General features: G+C 40.7%; 1 protein-coding gene across 1 annotated transcript in view; it reads right to left on the reverse strand.

The window, feature by feature from the left end:
• The window catches only part of ACAD10 (acyl-CoA dehydrogenase family member 10), a 1,588,826-nt gene that overhangs the window by 499,600 nt on the left and 1,068,517 nt on the right, over window positions 1-20,709 (reverse strand). The window contains exon 15 of the mRNA XM_044068620.1: window positions 12,859-12,996. Coding sequence (XP_043924555.1) covers window positions 12,859-12,996 — 138 coding nt within the window. The remainder of the gene's footprint in view (window positions 1-12,858; window positions 12,997-20,709) is intronic.

Below are 20,709 nucleotides of genomic sequence, written 5' to 3' on the forward strand. Positions count from 1 at the left end.
AAATGTTTTCTTTGCTGGCATCCAGGCAGTGCACTTACTACCAGTAACTGAAATTTATCCAAACAGACAAATTCACTGGCTCTCTTTTCTGAGTGTGCAGTCCCCCCACCCCATAAGGCTATCTTGACCTTGTAATTAGCCTTGTTGGACTTAATTAGTTTTCTTAGTTTCCTGTTTAATTAGAGAGCTCATATGATTACTGGAGTTGCTCTTCCCGAGTTTAGCAATGGCTTTTCTCCTTCTGTTATATACTCTAATAAAGTTAGGATTCCACCAGAGTGGTTTGTTTTTAGATATTGTTTTGGGCTTACTTCCAGTAGGTACAGCAGCTTCCATACAGCCATTTACACGGTTATACAATTCCTCATAGGTTGCTTGGAACTCAGGGTTGGAAGAAGCACTGAATTTTGACAAACTATCACTTAATAGGATGCAGTTTACTTTGGAATAGTTCTTAACTGTTAGAGGATTTGCTGGGGTTGCTGAGTTGAGTTTTGTTTTGAAGGAGACAGCTTTGTGGTCCAACCTCACCAGTGAGGATGTGGCACTGGTTGGGGGGGTAACCAGGTCCAGTATGTCTGAACCTCTGGTGGGTGTGCACACTACCTAGTCAAAGGTATTTGTGTTAAAACAAATCCAGGAATAACTGTGTCTACGAGTATGAAGCAGTATATGTTTTCCAGTCTATAGATGACTAGTTAAAGTTTCCCATGAACAGAGTATTTGGTTTAATGGTGCGTGCCTCCAGTAGCTCTAGGTATGAAATATGGGATGCTAGGGACATAGAGGGGGACCTACACAGCTTGCTAATGTATGGTATGGTATGGGACTTTGTAGCGATTTTATGTGGAATTCCAGGTCATAGCCCTGTTAACCAACTTAGAGTTATGCTTTTTGCTAATACAGACTGAGACTCCTCCACCTTTTGTCCCTGTCTGTGTAGCTGATTGTCTTAATGTGTGGAAGGCAATGAAACCTTTCAATACCAGAGTACTTTCTGTGAATTTAAACCATGTCTCATTAATGGCACAAACATTTATATTCTCCAGAGTGAAGAGAGGTTGTTGGGTGTGGAATTTCTTTTCTAGGTTCCTGGCATTGAGCAGTAACACCTTCAGGTTTCTTTGGGTTTTATCTTTTAAGTTGGTAGTTTTATTAGTTTGGACTCTTGTCACAGCAGTCTCCATTTTAAGCCATACTGATGCCCCTTTAACTAGGCTGAACAAGGAGAAGATAACAGTTAGATGCTTATCTGAAGCCAGGATTCGCCAAATCATGCACACACTCAAGTCATTACTCCACAGGTACCAGAATGATTACATCATAGTCCATGTAGGTGTAAATGACCAGAGACAAAGCTCCCTGGACAACAAGAAGACAGACATTATGGAGCACTCAGACTATGATCTCAGGCTGCTATGAGCCTAGCACTGAGCAGCATATTACCATCACTGAAGATGATGCCTCAATATGAGCAAAAGTGACTGATTTCAACAACTGGTTGTCTTTCTGGGGTTACTCTAAGGGAATCCAATACTGGTCAGCTTGGAAGGACATGCTTAACAGACCATGATGCTTTGCCGAAAATGGTCTATTCTTGTTCCTTCTAAGCTTTTGAATACCAGCTAAAAGTATCCACTCCCCACAGTACCTTTCTTAGGCAATGCCAAACTGGCAAACCGACTGACACAGAAAAATCAACACAACTAAACCTCAAGGTGCTACTTCTCAATGAGGGAGCCTAAGTAAAAAACTATACTCCCCCCAAACCCTCCTCATGCTTGAGAATACAGATATCTGTGCAGTTACTGAGACATGGTTTAAAGCAAGAGAATACACTGTCAGTGCAAATTTTTAATGCACTTTTTAGACCAGCAGCTGCACAGACAAGGACTGAAGGTGATATACATTAATAGCAAGCATACCTCTAAGGTGGTCAAACAGGATGACGTGCTGGAGTTCTTCCATGTGCACAACACCACAGACAAAATCCCATACCATATCCTAGCCAGCTATAGGTCATCCTTCATGTACAAGAAGCTCACAATGCATACTTGGACCTACTGGAGACATTTACTATCCAACCAAACACCCTACTCATGGGTGACTTTAATTACCCCCTGTATAGACTGAGAATCCGAAATGGCCTCAAATCTACAGGCACAGAGATTCCTGGAATTCATAAACAGAAACACCCTTGACCAAATAGTAAAAATGACCACTAGAGGCTCTAACATACTGGACCTCGTACTCACGAATATGGGAGAATGCTGCACCCCTCCCCCAAATGTCTCATCCTCCTTGTTAAGTCTGGCCATAAGGCTGTCTCCTCAGAAATCAAAATCAGCTCCATAATCCCTAGTAAAACTAGTAACAGAAACTATTCCAAGGTAAGTTAACTTTTATTAAGTGGCAGTTTGTCAAAATTCAATGGCCCTCTGAACCGCGAGAGCATAGCAGCATATGCTGAATTGCTCTCAGAAACTCTGTAAAACCATGTCAGTGGCTGCATACAGGCTCTTGTACCAACCATAAATAAACCCACAACTAGCCCCAGAAACAAACCAAACCTGGTGGCATGCCAAATTAAACAGACTATACAACAAAAGGAAAAAAAAATATGGCAAAAAATCAGGAAGGGTAATTCTCGTAAAGATAAAAACTCTCTTATCAAATTAAATAGGCAAATTTGAGGTAAAGACAACCTCCCAAGTGAAAGATGACCATAATGCTTTCACCAGTGTCAGAAACCTCAAGGGGAGCACACAGCAACATGCTGAACTGGAGGTACCATATGGGTTTAGTACAATGGTTAAAGTCTTCACCTTATAAATACAAGGTACGGGGTTAGATTCTGATTTCAGGATATTGGTTAGGCTTAAAATGTCCCTTCAGGGCAGTTAGCCTAGTATTCATCTATTATTATTAATGGTACCACACTCACTGAACCTGGCAATACAGTAAACATGTTAACAGACAAATTAAGTTCCAACTTTACCCCCACCCCCCACCTCCACCCCAACCATCCTTCAAGAAATACCCTCAGACATAACACCTCTAATTAATTAGGCAGCATGTACTGGCTGTTCTTGCCATACCTCTCAACTGTCTAGATTTCTGCCTCATAATTTGGTCTGTTCCCATAAAATTTGTGGTTTTTGTCCCGAAACAGTGAGGAATGAATTCACTAAATAATGGTAGACATTTGAGTTACAGACTTCATCTCCTTCAGAAAATGCAGGGTAACACAAAACCTTTTATCCTAGCAACTTTCTAACTTTGTAAGAGCAATATTTCAAATGTATTCTATTTTGAGGGTTTGTGCCCCTATTATTTTTGTCTTTGTCCAGATTTTTTTGTGCTAAGAGGTTGAGGGGTATGGTGCTCACTGAAGCCAAAAACACGGCCTCACTGGGCCCCAATAACATCTCGGGATGCCTCCTGAACATTCTAAAATATGACTTATCAGCACCCCTGGAAACCCTATTTAACTATAGTCTTAAAACAGGATTTTTGCTATAAGAATGTAAGACTTTGATGGTCATCCCCTTCATAACAGAAGACCTTCAACAGATCCTGGAAACTACTGACCTGTTCATCTAACTAGCCTTAGTTGCAAAGCCATGGAACAATGACATAGGACACCTCCAGACACTGAATCCATCCCACTTTGGCTTTGTCAAAGGAAGGTCATGTGTACTGAATGTGGGGTGGGGATTGGCATAAGGGTTAAGGTGTTAACCTCACAGACACAAGGTACAGGTCATGATAGGGAAATTGGCTAGGTTAAAATGGCCCACAGTGGTACTTCTGAAGTTGGGCAGCATTATGGAGATAAATGGAGCCATCAAAAGGAGAGAGCTACAGGGGGAGGCTGCTCTGCAGGATCTGCTATCTGGCCCACTCCCTATCACTCAACTCTTGCCACTGAAGGAATGAACAAAACAGATGGGCTTCCTGGGCAGGGATGAATGGGTTGTAGAGCTTCTGTCTAGTCAGGGATGCCTAAAAGCTTCTTCTACAGAAAAAGACTGAGTGGATACTTGTTGTGGAGCCTGTGGCATCCCCAGTCTGTGCCAGTAATCAAGGACCCTGATTCCTCACCACTGACCCTGGAGAGGGCCGCTCCCTTGGAATACAAATGGTTCACTCAGTATTTCCAGATGATACAGACCTCTCTGCAACAAACACAATTTCCCTTAAGAGCACACAGGGAACACAGTTAGCCCATGGTCTGGATTTCTTTATATCTGTCTCTCTCCAGGGCCCCAGTAAGGCTCCCCTCTAGCACAGCTACAGGGTTAAGTCTTCAGTTGAGTGCCAAGCCAAGTTCTCCAACATCCTCTCTGTGAAACCAGTGCTTTGTGCCCCTGCTCCAAGTAGCTCACACACACACACACACACACACACACACACACACACACACACACACACACACACACACACACACACACTCTCTTTCTCTGAGATTTGATTTTCACACACACACACACACACACACACACACACACACACACACTCACACCTGGGAAAGGCTGACACAGATTTACCCGCTGTTCCCCTGGCTGCTCATACTATAAGGTAGTTATCACTGCCATCAGACACTACAAAGTCAGCTACCTAAGGCTCTTGCAAGGGTACCCAATTATACCAAGTGAAACTTATATTAATACAAAAGGTAATGTTGACAAGACAGCCAGGCTTTAGGAGTGGCCACAATGCTACCAACTGATATAAGTACTCTCAAAGGCTAAACTATTTCTCTAAAGGGCAAGTTTAAATATATTTAATAAGAACATGAAATATTTATATACACTAAACACCAGAGCTTCAATCACAGGAAATACTAAAAATAACACAGCTGGAAAGATTCACACAGTTATAGAAAAAAAGACTTAACTATTCTCACTATATCTTCCTAACTGATCTAGATAATTACTGTTTCTCCTTACTTAATACAGCAAGGCAAGATGAAGTAGGCGAGGGATCTTTCTACGTCAGGTTCCAAGAAGCAGACTGTCTTGAGACTTCAGTCTCAGCTAATATTAAAATATTTCTGTACAGTATGACATCACATACATCTGGTCATTGGAGTTGTGGTTCCCACGCCACCCCGTCCCCCTCCCCCCACACTGCTAGAAACTGCCAGGAATTAGTATCTACATGTCAATAATGCAAACACAAGAGCTTTGCTCAGATCTGGTGCAGCTTCTGGAAGTCATAAAACAATTACAAACTTATACTCCTCTTAAAGAGACTCACAAACGATGCTTCTTACAGGCATTTAATCTCTGGCTTCATTCAAAACTGTGAGATAACATCTTTATGGCCCAGGCCCAGTAATTTAATTTGTTATGATTTCTCAAAGTTAGCTGGAGCTCAGTTTAACCTCTTTTCTTCCAGTATCCTCTGTTAACTTATATATATTTAATTCAGTTACAATAAAGTCAGGACCCACTGTTGGCACATTTTTAATATGAGCAACTTTAGAAATCCATTTTCAACACAAGCATCTGTACAAATCAGTTTGACATTCAAATAATATACAATTCTTTACTAAATTCCAGCTAGCTGTGCTGGCATATGTTACACATCCACTGCCTACTTCTCCTGGCATAGCTGGCAGTACCTCTTCAACACAGAGCTATCAGACATAGTCCTTTGGGGACGTGATGGTTAGAAAAAAGTACTTATCACCAAACCCATGTGGCAGGGAAGTAGATGGAGAAGAACTTGATCTCTTCTCCAGAGTGATTGTTCTTGGGCTCCAAGTTAATTTCCAAACTTTGGTAACTAATAATGTAGATAATGATCATTTTCTTTAGCATCATGCCTGAAACTATCTAACGTTTTGTGAAGCATTATTCACTTGCCATAATATGCAGCCAAACAGTTGGAGATATGAAACAGCATGCAATCAGATGTGAATACTGTTAAATTCTAAGAACTAGATTACAGTGAATTTTAATATTTACAAAACAATGTTCTTGGTAACAGAAGAAAAAGAATTCTAAATAAATGTATACTACAAAAACAGATCACTAATACATGTGTAACATTTCAGTGCTTTCCCAGACAATTTAGGTTGATAAACCATATGCACCATGACCAAATGACAGGCTTAAAACATGGAAAATCGCAAAATAAAAATAATAATTCTGGGGTGGATAAAGTCTACTCAGTTATGGAGCGGCCTGTCTCTCCTATAACTCCTTACTTAATATAATCAACTCCAAGGTCACCCCCATCTTTGGTAGAAAAGCAGAATTCCCTTCAGGATTTGCTGCTGGACATCATATTCAGCCATAGTGTATATACAGCTGGTTTCATTATGTAAGTAACTTACTCTAAACCATATCATTAACATGCGTACCTAACAAGTTGGATTACAAGGCTTTTATCAATTACTGAAATAGGATTATAAAATATGAGTGGTCTGTGAAGCATCAGACTAACTTCAGTAATAACAAAATAGCATTGCTTAGTAACACATTTTCTGAATTACCATTGTTACAAAATGTATGCACTTATGACTGTAAGTAGAATATTTTATTAGGTCTACTTCCATTTATTTATTCAGGTTTGTTACCCACATGTTCAAATCGGTGGTGCACGTGTTCACTGAATGGCCTGGGAACGTACAGTTGTATACACCTACCATAAATGTAAATGCTTGAGTGTATTCACTGCTGCAGTCCTAACCATTGGGGTTATCCATAGGTTCATAGGTTAGTACTAAGCTAACTGCCCTTGTGAGCCATTTTAAGCCTAGCCAGTTATCCCTTGTGAGACTCAAACCCTGCACCTTGTGTTTGTAAGGCAAACACCTTAACCATTAGGCCACCCTCCCAATCCATGCTGTGGTAGCCCTCAGTCGGTCCGAATACCAGAGTCAAGGTTTTGTGCGTTGGCTGCTGTCACTTGCTGGGTGACATCAGGTCATCTGAGCTATAAAGGAGAGCAGGCAACGCCATTACCTCAGTTTTTCTTGCCTTAACTAACCAAAGAAGTCCAATTTTAATAATTATTAGTAGTCCTGGGGTCAGAGACCCCCATAGAAATATGTGCCTCTCTAAGGACAGCAGATATCAGGGGGAAGGAGGTAGAGAAAGCATGACTGCAGCAATGAATACACTCGAACATCTACATTTATGGTAAGTGCACACAACTGTACCATGTTCTTCGTGTTTTACTGCTGCAGTCCTAACCATTGGGAAGATTCCCAAAGCTGAGGAGAAGGGTGGAAGGTTGCTAGAAACTTAAGATTGGGTGAACATGCCCTGCAGAATTGCAGAAGCAAACCCAGCCCTAGCTTTTGAGAATAGATTCAGATGGTAATGTTTGGTGAAGGTGTGGACTGAAGTCCATGTGGCAGCTTCCAGGATGTCCTTGGTGGGTACCCCTCTAAGGAATGCTGTGGAAGTAGAGGTTGCCCTAGTGGAATGGGTTCTGATGGTCTCGGGGGGATTCCATGCAAGAAGTAGCAAAATTGGATGCAGTGTGCTATCCATTTGGAAATGGTCTATTTGGATACTGGTTTCCCCTGTGCCCCTGTTTTAAAGCTGGCCAAGAGCTGGTCAGTTGTCCTGAATGTCTTTGTACGATCCAGATAAAAATCTGAGTTGCCTGTGTACATCCAAAGAATGTAGTATCCTTTCCCCCTTGTTCTGAGGGTTAGGGAAGAAGGTGGGCAGGTGGATGGCCTGGTTGAGGGTAACATCCGAAACCACCTTTGGCATGAAGGAGGGATTGGTTCTCAGTGAGACCCTGTCTGCATGGAAGATGATAAATGGCTCAATGGCCATTAAAGCTGAAGCTCTGACACTCTCCTGGCTGAAGTAATAGCCAGGAGAAAGAAGTCTTCCAAGAGAGGTACTTTAATTCTGAGGGTGCTGCAGACTCGGAAGAAGGCAGAGTAAGTTTTTCTAAAACATAGTTCAGGTTCCAGGTTGGGGTGGGTTGTCTTCTGGGAGGCCTGATATTAGAGGGTCCTCTAAGGAATTGTTTGATAAGAGGGTGGGAGGACAATGGCTGTTCTGTATCAAAATGTGCCGAGATGGCAGAGACATGGATCTTTATGGAGGAGAAGGAGAGACCCTTATTAAGAAGCTCAGCAAGATAATCTAGAATAAGAGGAATGAAGGGCAGATGTATGTCTGCCCCCTTGGACTGGCTCCAGGAGCGGAATCTTTTCCATTTTCCAGAGTAAGATTTTCTGGTGCTGGGCCTTCTGGCTTCTGTGATGATGTCAAGGACTTGCTTGCTTAGCATAGATTCCTTGTTGGTTATGGTAGAACAAGACACGCTGAGAGCTTGAGTGTCTGAAGGTCTGGGTGCAACATTGTCTCTCCCCCCCCCCGGGATAGCAGGTGAAGTATCAGAGGTAGCTGCCAGGGGGGGCTGGTGAGATAGGCTGCACAGCATTGGGTACCAATGCTGTCTGGGCCAATCTGGGGCAATGAGTATTGCTCTTGGTTTTTCCTCCCTTATCTTGATTAATACTTTTGGAATGAGAGAAAGAGGTGGGAATGCATACACATAGAGGGTATTCCAAGGGAAGGTCAGGGAATCAACCTTCCAGACCAGGTGATGGTACTCCCTGGTGCAGAATTTCTGTACTTGGTGATTTAAATGAGAGGCAGAGAGGTCCACCTGGGGGGTCCCCCATGTGTGTGTAATTTGCAGAAAAATGTCTCTGTGGATTTGCCATTCGTGTGGGTCCAGTAGGTTTCTGCTTAGGTGGTATGCTAGGGTGTTGTTGATGCCCGGTAGGTATTGGGCTATAAGATGTAGTCCCATGGATGAGGCTGCTAGCCACAGGGTCATGGCTAGTCTGCACAGGGGGTAGGATTGAGTACCTCCCTGTTTGTTGATGTACCACATGACTGTGGTGTTGTCTGTTTTTATGAGAACCACCCCTGATTTGAGGTAGGGTTTGAAGGATGCCAGAGAGTTTTGCACTGCTATCATTTCCTTTTGATTGATGTGCAAGGGTAGTATTTGTGCATCCCAGAGACCTTGGGCGCATCTGCCTTCTAGGTGGGCTCCCTAGGCTATGTCTGAAGCATCTGTAGTTATGGTCTGGTCTGCTGGACGGAGGGTGAATGGAAGTCCCTTGTTCAGAGCACAGGCTTGGGCCCACCAGAGGAACTTGGATCTAATGCAAGGGATCACAGACAGGAAGGTGTCCAGAGGTTGTGAGTGTTGACATCATAGGTTCTTTAGGTACCACTGAATTTTCCTCATGTGCAGTCTGGCCAGAGGTACCAGGAGGATGCATGAGGCCATGTACCCTAGAGCTTGCATGAATTTCCTGGCAGAAAGCTGGGTTTAGGAGGCCAGAGTAGTAAGGTATTTTGGTAGGAAACTTTGTTTTTCAGGAGACAGAAAGGCCATTTGCTGTTCTGTCTCCAGTAAGGCTCCCAGAAATATGATTTTCCTGGTAGGTGTCTGTTTTAATTTCCTTTCGTTGACAGTGAACCCCAGAGAGGTGAGTAGGATTTTTACAAATGAGAGGTGCTGCAGGAGCAGTTCCTTGCAGTCTGCCTGGCTGAGACAAGTCGTCCAGGTAAGGGTAAATCTCTACATTGTTTTGCCTGCAAAAGGAAATGGCAGGAGCTAGACATTTGGTGAATACCCTGGGAGCAGTATATAAGCTAAAGGGCAAAGCAAGAATTGAAAGTGTAATGATCCTGCTCTGAAGCGCAGGAATTTTCTGCATGATTCCCTTATTGCAATGTCCAGGTAAGCATCCTTTACGTCTAAGGTGACCATCCAAGCTTGTTTGGCAGCATTGGTAGAAGCTTTTGTAAGGTAAGCATTTTGAATTTCCTGATTACCAGGAAGGTACTGAGAAAGGATAGGTCCAGGATGGGGCGCCAAGTCCCCTCTTTCCTGGGAACAAGGAATAGTTTGGAATAAAATCCTTTTGCAACTTGTTCTGGAGGTACAGGTTCTACTGCCCCTAGGGAAATTAGGTTTTGTACTTGTTTTACTGCTTCTGCCCACTGGTTTGGAGCTAGGTCTGGATACCCTCTTGGAGGTGGTAGTTCTTGGAAATTGATTTTGTACCACTGAGCAATGATTTTTAAAACCCATTGATCTTTTGTTATAGAGTTCCAATTTTTTTCTGAATAGAGATAGCCTTCCTCCTAGCTTTTGGTGTGGTGGCGACAGGCAGAGATGGGAAAGGTAGTCATTGAGAGTTTTCTCCATACAGGGTTGTTTTTGAACTCCCTGCTCTAGTGTTTGAGTGGGGGCCACTGTTTAGTTCTTTGCTGGCCCTGTGTTTGAGTCCTGGTGGGTCTGTCCCTACAGGTTTTGCCTTGTGCCTGCCTGTTTGGTGCAGGAAAGGACCAGTGTTTAGAGGGAAAATTTCTGCTGAACCTAGGAGGTTGTACTTGAAGAAAATCTTTAACAGTCTGCATCGATTTTGCTTTGTCTTCCATTTTTTTAAGAACCTCTTCAGTTTTCTGTCTGAACAAGCGGTCTTTGTCAAGAGGTGCATCCATGATTTTAGCTTTGACATGATCAGGGAGAGGTTGCTCCTTCAACCATGCATATCTTCTGATAACAGATCCTGTCACTGCTGCCCTGCTAGACGCTTCTAGGGTGTCAAATCCACAGTACAAGGAGTGCTTTGCCACCTGAGATGAAGAGTGCAGTAATTCTATCTCTTTATTGTTGGGAAAATCTGGTAAAGCATACATTTTCTGTTTCAAAAGTTCAAAGTGTGCTGTTAATATTGTAACATATGGAACTGACAGTTGACAGCCTTTATAGTTAAAGCTGCAGAGGTATATACTTTTTTACTCCATCTGTCCAGGGCCCTGGATTATTTGAATGAGGGAGTAGGATTCTATGGAGAGGTAGCCTTAACTCCCTTAGGTCCGGGAGTAATCACCTCTGGATCTGCTATAGGATTTCTGTAGAGGAATTTATGTAAGTCAGGTACCCTATAGTACCGGTCAGGTTTTCTGGGGGCAGATGGAAGGGTGTCAGTGGTACGGCTGGATTCTTGGTAAACATCTACCACCTCCAAGATGGGTGGGATGGCCAGAGGCCTATGCTGGGGTAGGTCCAGAAACTCTCTTAGTCTTTTCTTGGATTGAGGAAAATCCATTGATTCCCATTGGAAGTGTTCCCTGAGGGTGTGAAGGGTTTCCCCAAACGAAAAGTCCTCCGGAGGTGATGCAGAAGTAATAGATTCTTCTGCATCTGAATTTTTATAGGCAGTAAGAGGATTTTCCTCCTCAAAAACAGAGGAGTGAGATCCCTCTGAGTCTAAATCCAATTTGATGTCTGGAGAAGGTTCCCTTCTCCTTTTGGCTGGAGTGGCTCGAAAGTGATGAGACCACCCCCCCCCATTTTAAGCATTCTAGTTTGAGGAGGGGGAGGAGTACTGGAATGGAGACTTTTTGCTATTTTCTTTGGAGTAGCTCTAAGTCTGGCCTGAAGAGTATCCCTCGGTGCTGTCAGTGTGTTAGTCGGAAGAGAGAGTGAAGGCCTTGAAGTGAAATCCTAAGTGCGACTGGTATCCTCGGAAGCCAATGCCTGCTTAGTGGCTCCAGAACCAACAGAGGCAGAGACAGCTGAAGGCTTGGTTAGACGATACAGACATCTGCAGCATACAGGACTCCGAAAGGGCCTCAGTAGAGGCCTGCAAAGTAATCGAGTCGGGTATCAGGGGCTGTGAAAGCACCTCACTGAATTCCAAAGAACTGATGACCCATTCAGCAGTGGTGTTGTCGGAAGGCTTGGCCTTATGTGGTCTGTCTCTATCCTTATCTTTAGTTTTTTTCGGAAGATCTGCGGTTTGCTGACTGACGGATGCCATATTGGTAATCGGAGACAGAAGACGAAAATAACTGGCTACAAATAGAGCTCTATGACAAATAGTTCTAGTGTTAAAGAGGGCACAGAACCAATAGCACAGTACATTGTGATCTCAGCCTAAACAAGTGACACACTAAGAATGGAAGTCTTGGTGTGGAATTTGCTTTCCACAAGCGAGAAAGTTATTGACTTTTTCAGACATCGGTTAGTGCAAGAAAAAGGAAGGATCCCCAACGGGGTACTTAGCTTTAGACATTTTCAGCTGAAGTTCGAAATCTGGAAACGGTGACCGGCACTGTTTCAAATTGCTTCTGCTACGGGCTCCACGGCAAGAAAGACTGAGGTAATGGCGTCACCTGCTCTCCTTTATAGCTCAGACGACCTGATGTCACCCAGCAAGCGACAGCAGCCGACGCACAAAACCTTGACTGGTATTTGGATTGACTGAGGGCTACCACAGCATGGATAACCCCAACGATTAGGACTGAAGCAGTGAAACACGAAGAACATCAGATGTTCCACATAAATGTAGTATATTGCTGTACAGAGAGAACTTTAAAGGTTTCACGTTATTAAGGTAGCTTTAGTTTATATATGAGAAAAGGAAGGGAAGATAACTTGTGACAATCAGTTATAACATAATGAATTACTGCAATCATACTAACGTCAAACTGCTTTAAGTATGAGTAAGTATAATATGCAGGCAAGAATCAACAGATCTGGGTAGCATACCAAAAGCAAGCAAGATCAATACACTGCAGAATCTGCAAGCTACATCTTATAAAAAGAAAATAGCATACAGAGGGTACCCTTAGTCAACACAGGATAAACCCTGTGTATTGACACTTAATTTACTTTGCACTGCAAATAACAGATAAAGTAGCATTAAGAATAACACCACAGGTTAAAAATCTCTCCATAAAGTAACTGTCAACTTTTTTATACTTCAGCTGAGTACAATGTTCTTCCTCTTTATATATATATATATATATGTTGAGCACAGTTCTCTCTCACAAAACGTACCTTAGGTTCTGTCATAGCAAAACAAGACCTAATCTTGCCGTCTAACAAGGGTTTCAACCACTGCTCCTTTTGCTGCTCTGTCCCAAAGCGAATCAAAACTTCCATGTTTCCAGTGTCTGGTGCTGAACAGTTAAATATCTGAAAAGTAATATACCTACAGTAAAAAAAAATGTTATAAGGCTTTTCTTCAAACCACAAAAAGTAGTTAGAAAGTAAGAAAATAAATTTGTTTGACAACTCACCTTAACAGAAGATGTATGAGTAAAATAATAATTGATGCAGGATTTAGGTGTATGGTTTGCCAGTTTTGTTAAGAATAGACATTGGTCTTTGCCACATCTTTTCAAGCAGTTGGGATGGCCCCCAGCACACACACCTGCAACCTTGAGCTGTGACTGCTAGAAGGCAATCTAGCTTTAAAAAAATAAGAAGTTTCAAAAACTTTCTACTGTTCTTGATTAGTATCCATGGCAAAGTCTACACAGGAATACACCAGCAAATGCTACTGTAAGGCTGGCTTTATGGCAGAGAAAGATAAAATCTTGACTATGACCCAGATGACCAGACTTTGAGCAGAGGCATGAAAGATGGAGGAGCCAGTGGTTGAGGGGGTAAGCAGCCAATGCCAGCTCACCCATCCTTAGGGAAGACAGCCTTGTCTGCTGGAGTACTAACATTAGATGTTCATATGCTGCATCGGATTTGACACACACACACACACACACACACACACACACACACACACACACACACACACACAATGAAAAATGCGAGTGCCAGTGGTATGGGAGTTTCATCTGTCCAAAAGGAATGCCTGGCAAGCAAGCAAACAGTGAAAAGGAGCAGGCTAGCACTTACGGTTGGTGCACGGATAAACCAACCATGAATAAAAAAGAAAAAATCCAGCACCCCGAGTAGGTGTAGCAATTATATTATTTATTATGAACCAGACCGGTTTCAGCAGTCAGCTTTCCTCAGTGGTTTAGTCATGATGATACACTTGACCTTATTTATAGGTAATGCAAATAAAATGATGTGACATCATTTCCTGTATACATAAATCATGACCAAAATTAAACGTGAATAAAATAAGACAGTGAAGTAAGATAATAATAACAGTTAGCAATCACAATTTTAAACTAGCATACATACCAAAAAATGAAATATTGAAACATTATATTTTGTAATAATGATAAAAATAATAAACCTGTAATATATAGTGGCAAAATTATCACAAGATGTAAACAATAAAGTACAATATTGATGATTAATAGTAACAGAAGGTTCATTAAAGTTTGTCAATGAGACCCGGTGGAAAAAAAACACCTAATTAACTATCAGTCTCATCAAAAATTATGCAGTTGCTGGAGCCAAATGGTACAGGAACAATTAGAATAATCTTTCTCTCAGTTACACATCCAGCAAAGAGTGGTTCCTGGTCAGAGGGTAAACTAGATCCTTGAATGGAGGAGATGACAGGGGCTCTAACTGGCTGGCTGACAATCAGAGCTTCATCATGGAAAAAGATTGAATAAAAAAAAATGCTACTGTACCAGAATGAACCAGCTATAAAATGAGAAGGCTGCAAAACTACTACATAGACAGTTGGCATGGTGGTTAAGGTCTTCTCTCAACCACAAAGTACAGGGCTTGAACTTGACCTCCAGCCAATGATGGAGTTTGCACATTCTCACTGTGTCTGTGTGGTGTTCCTTACAGACATCATAAAAAAACATGTTTGGTATTTCCACCTCAAACTTGAGAGGTATGCCAACAGAGCTGAACCTAAACCTGAATGAAATCATGGGCAGCAGCATAAACTCTAGGTGGTACATATTAGGGGAAGAGCAGCACAGAACAACTGCTTCAGGTATCAACTGTGGAGTGCAGTATCCTCTAGACAGGACAGCAAAGATCACAGATTGTGCAATTTCAGGTCTAACCATTCAATCGTGTACAAATTGGATCTAGATGATTTGGTCATCTGGACTAATATTAACAAAGAAGGGTTGTGATAAGTGGGTTGAGGATCGGGGCATCCTCAGACCATCTCCAGGGTACCCATACTAATAAACAGATATACTGGCTAGTGTGTGTGGCCACCATAATGCCCAGTTAGCCATGGGACAATAAACTACTGTCTGACCGATGTCCAGACACCCAGCCTGGGTTACCTGAGATAGCTGTGTTAACTAAAAGCTGGATGGAAAACCAATCAACCTGACAAATATAAGCCAAGGATTGCTACAATGATGAAAGAGGAGACTGGACATTGTATTCAAGAGCCAAGGTAGAAGGGCAGTAAAACAAATCCACTGGGCTTGGAATCAAGAAGATTTGGGAGAATCAGGAAGAAGGCAAGAAGAAATGATGACATTCCACCATCAAAAGAATGGATTGTATAACAAAAGATGTACAACAAACAGGCATGACTGTCAAAGAAGGTAGGACAGTGGCACTGAATGAGGACAGGTGAAAAACAGTTGATGTGACACCCCACCCCATGCAGAAATAATGGGAAAAAGGAGCTTATGATTTTGATAATATCTGCGTATGCATTTTTATACACACACACACACCCACACAGATACAGATATATTCACACAGAAACACAAGTATATAACTATTGCTATATGAATGTACTTCATTTAATCAAAACAGAACTCAGATGAACAACAAAAGATCAATCTAAAAAGATCAAAAGTCAGGACATCAAACAAAAAAACGTTTTTGCTGGCAGCAAGCCCCCTGCATCATATCTCCTACTTATATATATATCAATTATGAGATTGCACAAAAGCAAGGGAAAGGCAAAATCCCTGTCATACCACAGCCTATCACAAAGTAATGCCAGCATTCTGTGATTACATGACTAATGTAATGGCATTAAACCCATTCAATTTTCTGAATGTTTGACTAAATGAATGCTTCCAATCTAAATAAATATGTGAATGTGTAGAAGTACTTACACATATATAAACATTCACGAATAAATAATACTATTAGTCAATATGTTTTCAAAAGATAATACAAAGCATTTTATGTCATTAATATCACTAAGCAGCCACAGTATGTGCATATGGTATGAAATACCTAAAAGGAAGGAAGCATCCATTTGTGAGCCTGTGTTTTGGACCTTCTCAAAGAATCTGCCACTAGATTGTGATCTGAAGGAATGTATACTGCCTAAAGAGTTAACTGATAAATGAGAGCCACCTTCCAGGCCTGAACAGCCAGTCTGCAGAGGAAGTTAAGATTTTGCACCTCCCTGCTTCTTGACATACAACATGACTGTAGTGCTGCATGTGCACACCTTCAAAGGCCCTGGAAAGAACATGGGGTGAAAAGCTTGAAGGGCCAGAATTACAACTCTCATCTCTTTGATCTTGATATGGTCTGACTTGTGATGGGGGGGGACCCTGATCTTTCAGTTGACCAAATGAAGCCCCTCACCCCATGTCTGAGGCATTGATGAACACTTCTTGAGAAGTGACTGAAGGTTGAAAGGGTAGGTCTGGGTTGACAGCAAATTGTTGAATCCAATTCCTTTTTAGACAAGGATGAAGTGCACAGAAATCCAGAGGGCAGCAATGCTGCAGCCATACCAACTTGAGATACCACTGAAGCTTCCATATACGTAGGCTGGTAAGAGGAAGGATTGCAATAGAAGAGGCCATGAATCCCAGGGCCCAAAGAAACTTTCTGGCTGGAATACAAAATGAATGGAAAAAAGTACCAACAGTAAACTAGTAATCCACACAAATAGGCACTTCAGGGACCACCAATCTCTTCTTCCTCTGACTGCCATTCCAGCCAGAGATCCACATGAATAGGCACTTCAGGGACCACCAGCAAAATCTAGGATATATAATTTATTTAATACCACAAGGAGGCAAAACAACATGTAACAGTGACATGAGAAACCAAAGCCACTACAGAACATAAACGCTTAACTGATCACTGTGTTTTCGTCTCTAAGGACTTCATCAGATGTACAACACTTATTACCAATCCCTTCCTTTATAAACCACGTTTTAAACCATGAACCACCAATAAGAATCTACGCTCAATTTAAAACCTATCAAGTATAATTTCTTACATCATAATAAATAAATGAGCTTTTACCTCTAAAAATAATTACAGAATTCACTATTACTACCTGCATTTTAATTTAATTAAAAAATCTTTTTTTTAAAAAGTACATAATTAAAGATGCTATTTATTTTTTATGTTACTTTGGATTACTGTTTGTAAGTCAATAGTACCATCTACTGTCATCTTTACAAATTTCAACTTTAGCAATGTCAAAAAACCAAATACATGTCAGTTTAAGATCTCTTAGAAGTGAAAATATAAAATGAAAATTAAGTCAGATAACACTCCATTAAAGTACTAATTAGAACCCTTCTTTTAAATCCCTCACAACCTTGCTGCAATTCAACTTCAGGACAGGGCCAGAAAACAGTATCATTAAGTCCAGGAGGTTTATTGGCTTGCAAAAGGATTTGCCAATAAACCTCCCTATACTCAGTTCTAGTTTCCAACAGACCTCCTCTTATATCTGTGTGAATCTCTACCAAAACAAAAAATAAGAACTTGGCCTCCAGACAATTAAGGGTATGCTTATACAATGCACTGCTCAAATTCCTGTTTTGCATATCGTATATATGTTCATATATCCCTCTTCTCGGTTTTCTTTCCGTCTTGCCCACATAAAATGCTGTACACTTACTACACAAAGCAATATAAACCACCCCATTAGAATCACAGGTACTGCAAACCCTACTAACTAAGTACCTGTCCCTAGCCTCCAACAAAATGGCTTATTAATAATATACTTACACTGTGGGCAAGGATCTATATTAGATCACCGAATGCTTAGGTAAGTGAATGGTGATTAATCAACCCCATGTAAGCGAAAGCTTACAAAACCGAACTGTCAGAACAGAGATTTTTTTCCCAAGGGAAAACAAATTTGTGTTCCAACAACAACAAAAAAAAGTAAGCACATTAAAACATGGGGCTTCACCCCCCATACCCCCTTACTTAAATATACCAACTCTGAGACCACACTACAGTGCTGAAAATGGCAAAGTACCGAAGTGGCCAAGCGAATTCTTTCCCAGGGAAAGAATTCGCTTACATGCCGCTTCGATATTTTGCAGTTTCGGGTTTGTCAGTTCGACCAATACCCATTCGAAAACATGCATCTTCGGTCTGCTGATAGGAACCTGTGGGCAAGAACCACATTTAAATGTACCCACCTTATTACAATTACTACTTTTAGTATTGGTACATTCTAACAAATCCTTAATGTTGAGACCCTTACTAAAAATAATCTTGAAAGGGGTATCAAAAATCTCCACAGGATCAGACAAACTTGCAAACTTCTACTATTCACATTCCATTATGTTCTTAATAACCCCCAAATCACCATTAAACTCTGTAATAAAGGTTTGTTCATAACCTATACCCTTTATCTACCTCATGTCTCAAAATTCCAATGCCAACTTGACTGCCCACATTAAAGTGCTCTAAGCCCAGAACAGGTGAAAACGTTTCCTTCTTGCTCTCCAAAACTTCACTATAGCCTTTTTCTATCAAATCCATAGGATAACTCCTTTCTAAAAACATCCTCCAAGATATTACACTCACTTTCAAAATCTTGATCATATGGAGTCATGCTACTGATTTGTACGTAATGGCCCTTTATGATACCAATCTTCTGATGATAAGGGGTATGCACTTGTATAATGAAGTAAAGAGTTAGAGTAAGTATTCATTCTAAATACTTTAGATCTAAAAGCACCTTCAGACTTGTATAAGGTGAGATCTAAATAATTAACTTTCTCACAGTCTATATGATAAGTAAAATGTAAAAAAATATAGCGGTACAGATATATATTCAAAAAATTCTTTAAACTTGTCTTCTGTTTTAACCCAAAAGATAACAGTGTTGTACAAAAATCTTTTATATAATATCCAGCAATTTTTGTAATGTGAATTAACAATAAACAAATACTCCCACACCATCAAAATCATATTAGCATACAACTGGGCACACTTCGACCCCATAGCTAGACCACTAATGTGCTGAAAAAATTCACCTTTGAAAAATACAAAATTATTCTGTAAAACCATCTCTATGAGCTCTAAACCAACATGAAAATCACTGTAAGATAGGTTACCAAACTTAATAAGGGCTTCCTGAAAGCAGACTAACCACTCCTTGTGTGGAATACAAACAAACAGGTCACCTATATCAATAGTTACAAATAGCAACTGATCTTGAAACAAATCAGGTTTGACACCACCTTAAAAAAATCCCAAGAATCTCTCAAAACATTTTCATCTTCCATTGGGATTTTTTTCAATTTTCATGTTCAAAAATCAGGCTAAAGGGGCAGTCACTAAACCTTGAGTAGATACTGTATGTGTCTTAGGGGTGGGCCTAAGTGATTGTTGTGCACCTTAGGTATACCAAAAATAGATGGAACCCTAGGCTTATCATTATGTAAAAATTAAATGTTTCCAAATCAATAAATCCCTCCAATAATAAATCTTATAAAGCCACATACATATGCTTATATACAATATTAATCTCATTTTGGAAACTCTGGTATATTTGTCAACATCATCCAGTATTTCCATCATCTTAGCCTCATAATTAACCATATTCATCAATACAGTCCCTCCTACTTTATTGAGTTTCATTACCCGCAAAAACCTGTTTTTCCTTACGTTTTCCAATAATTTTTTTTCACTCAAACAAATCTGAAGGAAATTTATTACCCAAAACACCCTTTCTTAATTAATTTTCAACTAAAACTTCAGAGTTTTTCAGCTGGGGGTTAAAAATACTTCTTCTATTCAATTCATCTTTTTCTATACCCTTACCCAACCATATATCAGTTCCAAATTCTTCTTTCTTAAAAACTATTTTAAATCTATGGTTAACTTACTGATATCACACTTCTTTTTTGGAATGAAATGAAATTCTTTAGAAAACAAACTGAAATGCACTTCATTCACATCCAAGTCACCACAATTAAGTATATTATAACCCTTATAAGACAGTTTAAAGTCCTCCTTTGTAATCCCTGTTACATGCATATCCTGTGCACTCAAAACCTCCCTTAACCCTTGCCACTCCATCAGTCGTCGTACTGTGGAGGTTGCTTGCTCCTCAACCTCTCTGACCTCCGGAGGGGAGGATATTCTAAAGGGTCCTGATAATTAAAATGGGGTTCTGTAACATTATATCTGTTTACCTCTTCATAAAATTCCCCATCAACATTATTATTTCTACCCTCATCAACATTCTCTTCATACCCATCATTCTGCCTATGGTGGTTCATGTTACTCCTAGGCTTGGGGTAACTACACTGCTCCGAATATTCAATCCTGTCCCTCAAAAGCTTTCTTTTCTTCCTGTTAAGAATCACTTGACATTTCTTATCTACATAATCCATAACTCTGAAATATTTTTTCCTATAATCCTTCACTGTGAACAATAAATCATTAACTATCTTATGATGTACACTTTCTATATGCCCAAACATAGTATCCATTTCCTTATCATTGCGCTTAATCAAGGCTCTCATAATTTCCATAACACTCCTGTCAAAAACACCTATCAACTCTTTATAGAAATCGGAGCCCTCAAGCACATTAATAGGATACTTCCACATTCTTAATCCCTTAGGCACACCACCACAATTAATACATTCCTTTAAATACAAATCGTCAATACTCAAAGATATATACTTAAACAAATATGCTTCCAAGTGTTTAACATTATTAAGGTAGCTGTCGTTATAACTGCAGTTAGAAAGTCCAGTGGTTGAGTAC

The sequence above is a fragment of the Protopterus annectens genome, chromosome 4.part0 (genome assembly GCF_019279795.1).
Source record: "Protopterus annectens isolate FY-2018-M chromosome 4.part0, PAN1.0, whole genome shotgun sequence".
NCBI classification, from domain to species: Eukaryota; Metazoa; Chordata; order Ceratodontiformes; family Protopteridae; genus Protopterus; species Protopterus annectens.